General features: G+C 38.2%; 1 protein-coding gene across 1 annotated transcript in view; it reads left to right on the plus strand.

The window, feature by feature from the left end:
• Positions 1-256: 256 nt before the first annotated feature.
• The window catches only part of CEP85L (centrosomal protein 85 like), a 222,563-nt gene continuing 218,923 nt past the window's right edge, over positions 257-3,896 (plus strand). The window contains 2 exon segments of the mRNA XM_024122643.3: positions 257-291; positions 430-587. Of these exon segments, the coding sequence (XP_023978411.2) occupies positions 436-587 (152 nt within the window). The 5' untranslated portion in view covers positions 257-291; positions 430-435.

The following is a 3,896-nucleotide window of genomic DNA, read 5'->3' on the forward strand; positions in this document are numbered from 1 at the left end:
ATGAGGAAATAAACAGATGGCGAATGGTCCTAGCGAAGCAGCATTTAGAGTGGGTTTTCTTTGTTTTAGAAGTGTCTTATTCTGCTCTCACTGTGAACTCTGTGTACTCCTGAGAATGCAGAAAACAAGCTGGAAACTCTTTCCTAATATTCCTAAAACAGGTCACCAGATCGAAAGATACTTGGGATACGCGCGCGCGCGCACACACACACGCACACACACACACACACACACTTGCTCACGGTTATTGTGTGTTTCATTTGAAGATGTTCCTTGAGGAGGTGTGAAAAAGTGAGTTGTAACTCCAATTGTGGAGCATTTTCCTTTCTTTCTCTTCAAGATGACAAACTGCACCCTGATTTATTTTTATTCACTGTGAGTCATTTGCTCGTCTTATTTTATAAATAATATTTTCTACATCTTGCTCAGAGGCAGATGGGAAAGTTCAAGGAAACACCCTCTTGGAAAGAGGAAAAGCCCTCCGGTCTGGATTTGCACATGGGTGCCTTTGCTGGAGTCCCTGATAAGCAGCACTGCCAAGAGGAAATAAACAGATGGCGAATGGTCCTAGCGAAGCAGCATTTAGAGTGGGTTTTCTTTGTTTTAGAAGTGTCTTATTCTGCTCTCACTGTGAACTCTGTGTACTCCTGAGAATGCAGAAAACAAGCTGGAAACTCTTTCCTAATATTCCTAAAACAGGTCACCAGATCGAAAGATACTTGGGATACGCGCGCGCGCGCACACACACACGCACACACACACACACACACACTTGCTAACGGTTATTGTGTGTTTTCTTTGTGAGAGGAAATGGGGGAGGGGAAGGGGGGCTCTAGCGCCTCTGAAGCCAAGAGGCAGCGCTCCAGGAACCCACGTGATGAACAGCATGTGCTGGGAAATGCCAGCCTGTGGCACTCCTCAACTTGGCATACAGACGCAACTCCTGTTTGCAAAATTTACGAAGCAGACAGGGAGTAGTGGGGGTCTTTTCTCTGGACAAACAGTAAAGGGTGAGAAATGGGCATATGTATGTTGCTATGCAGTTGTTTTGCTGTTTATATGGGAGCCTTGCCAAGCAGCACTTAGACCCTGGGAACATTTGCATTAGTCCATGGAGGTCCCAGCCTTTTCATTCGAACCCACGCCAATGTCTTTTCCTTTAATGACAATCGTTAGGGAGAAAATGTACCTTCTTTCTAGATGTGCTGTTTTTATTTCTCCACAGTCTGATGACCCCTTCCTGAAGTCTGTTACTGATATTATCTTGGTTGTCATAGATTACTATGATTCTAATGAACTGTTTGTTTTTAATGTTAGACATTCTTTTCCTATGGAATAGTCATCCTTTAAAAATTGCTTAACACTGTTTTGGCCTTTAAAGCTCATGTTTTAAGAGCTGATGATTTTTGTCTCATGGTTAAATGGTGAAATAACAGGGTCAAAGTGAGGTTAATGGGATTTAGAATTTCAATTTGACTGGAGTCTTTCCTTCTGAAAAATGATGAAAGAAAAGAATGGAGGGATGGAAGGAGAGAGAGGAGGTAGGGAGAGTGAGAAGGAGGAGAGTCTATTCAAGGAAAAGTCTTGAATAGGTGAGATCATTGACTAAATCTAAGTTTATCTGAGCTAAACATTTTTTAATACATATTTTTTTAAATTAAAGAAGATAAATAATTACATTCACCTTTCTAAACACTTATTCTACCACATTTTTTCTTTCAGTATTATTGAGATATAATTGACATACAGCACTGTATAAGTTTAAGGTGTACAACATGATGATTTGACCTACATATGTCATGAAATGATTATCACAGTAAGTTTCGTGAACATCCTTCATCTCATATAGATACAATAAAAGAAAAAAAATTTTCCTTATGATGAGAACTCTTAGGATTTACTCCCTTAACTACTTTTGTATATATCATTCAGCAGTGTTCATTATATTTATCATATGGCACATCACATCCCTAGTACTTATTTATCTTATAACTGGCAGTTTGTACCCTTTGACCACGTTCATCCAATTTCCCATCCCCTCACACCCCCCTCCTCCCCATCTCTGGTAACCACCAATCTGATCTCTTTTTCTGTGAGTTTGTTTGGTTGGTTTTGAAGTATAACTGACCCACAACATAATCTTAGTTTCTGGTACACAACATAGTGATACGGTATTTCTATACATTCCAAAATGATCACCACAGAGCTAAACCTTTTTACATGCTCTTCCCAATTCTGTCTTTGTTGGTTCAACAAATACGTTTCAAGAGTGTACTCTGTACTAGGCCTAGAACAATACAGCATTTCTGGCTACCACTTAATCATAGACTCTTTGGATTTTATTTCCAAAAAGTATAATAAATCCTTTTTCCATCGTGCACCTCATATTCTGTCACCCCTGTCATTAGAAAAATTAGATTACCTGTGATTTTTGTTTCATGGCCAGTTTAGGGTTATGTTTCCCCATGTCCAGTTATCTTTACTCTGTTTAGCTCTCGTGGACCGTACAACTTAATCCAAGGCCTTAGGAACATGCTGTATCTTACCAAGTCATGTGAGTGTGCTTTTCTGTGAAGTTTTTGCAGCCCTCCATCTAATGCCTGAATTGCTTCCTCTGCATCTTTCTCATGAACTCCAATTGCTTGGGCACTTAACTCTCTCCCCCCAGAGGCTGTGAGTACCTTGAGGGCAGGGCCTGTGTCTTATTCATTTCTGAAGGGATGGCAACATAGTCAGCACTTAACAAGTATTTGTAGAAAAAAATGAATGTTGCCCAGAGCACCTTTGTTTCTATATTCTGACCTTTTGACCTTTTTATGGGATTGGATTCTAAGAGTGAGTTTGTTGGTTGAAGTCTATATATATTTTTAGTTTTAATAAATGTTGCTAGATTGCTTTCCAAGAAAAGCTAAGGCAATTTTCTCCCATATTTCTACCAGTAATAGGTTTTATTGGTCTTTTAAATGTTTGCCAGTTTAATAGCTATAAAGTGATATCCCTAATGATTAATGATATTGAGCATTCTTTCATGTGTTTGTTGGCGATCTGTATATCTTCTTTGGAGAAATGTCGTTTAATTTTTGTTTTCCTGCTATTAATCAGTTTGAGTATCTTTATACGTGTTTGTTGGTCATTTAGATTTGCTGTTCTGTGAATTAACTTTTTATATACTTTGTCCATCTTGACACGCAAAAGTTTGCATTTATTTCAAGATATATAAAAACAAAAAATATAAAGCCCCTTTTCTTTAAAATTCCAATTCTAGGTATGTATCATATGGAAACACTTAGATACGTAAACAAAAATATGTGCAAAGCATCCCATCAGAGTATTGTTTGTAGTAATAAAAAATTAAGTGTAGTGAAAAGAAAGTAGTTTAATGAATTATGGTGTTTCCTTATTATGACGGAGAATGAGGAATTAAAAAAGAATGAGGTAAATCTACACGTACTGCATAAAAGGAATTCAGCATATTGTTAAATGAAAAAAGGAAGTTGTAGAAGATGTATTGCATAGTTCTATCCAAAATTATATATGTCCATATGCACATTGTGGAAGAAACTATTTGTCCTTAATCTTAGGAACTATCAAAAACTATATATTTGAGTCACACTGCAGCAAGAAAATAGCAATTGTAAAAGCTAGGTCATATTCCAAAAGATGCATTGAGTTTTTATAGTGTGGGAAATATATGACTAGTCCAATGTGGGAAAAAAGAAAAAAAAGATGTAAATCAACTATACTCCAATATAAAATAAAAATTGAATTAAAAAAAAAAAAAAAAGAGGGCTTCCCTGGTGGCGCAGTGGTTGCGCGTCCGCCTGCCGATGCAGGGGAACCGGGTTTGCGCCCCGGTCTGGGAGGATCCCACGTGCCGCGGAGCGGCTGGGCCCGTG

Source organism: Physeter macrocephalus, chromosome 10 (genome assembly GCF_002837175.3).
Source record: "Physeter macrocephalus isolate SW-GA chromosome 10, ASM283717v5, whole genome shotgun sequence".
Classification (NCBI taxonomy): domain Eukaryota; kingdom Metazoa; phylum Chordata; class Mammalia; order Artiodactyla; family Physeteridae; genus Physeter; species Physeter macrocephalus.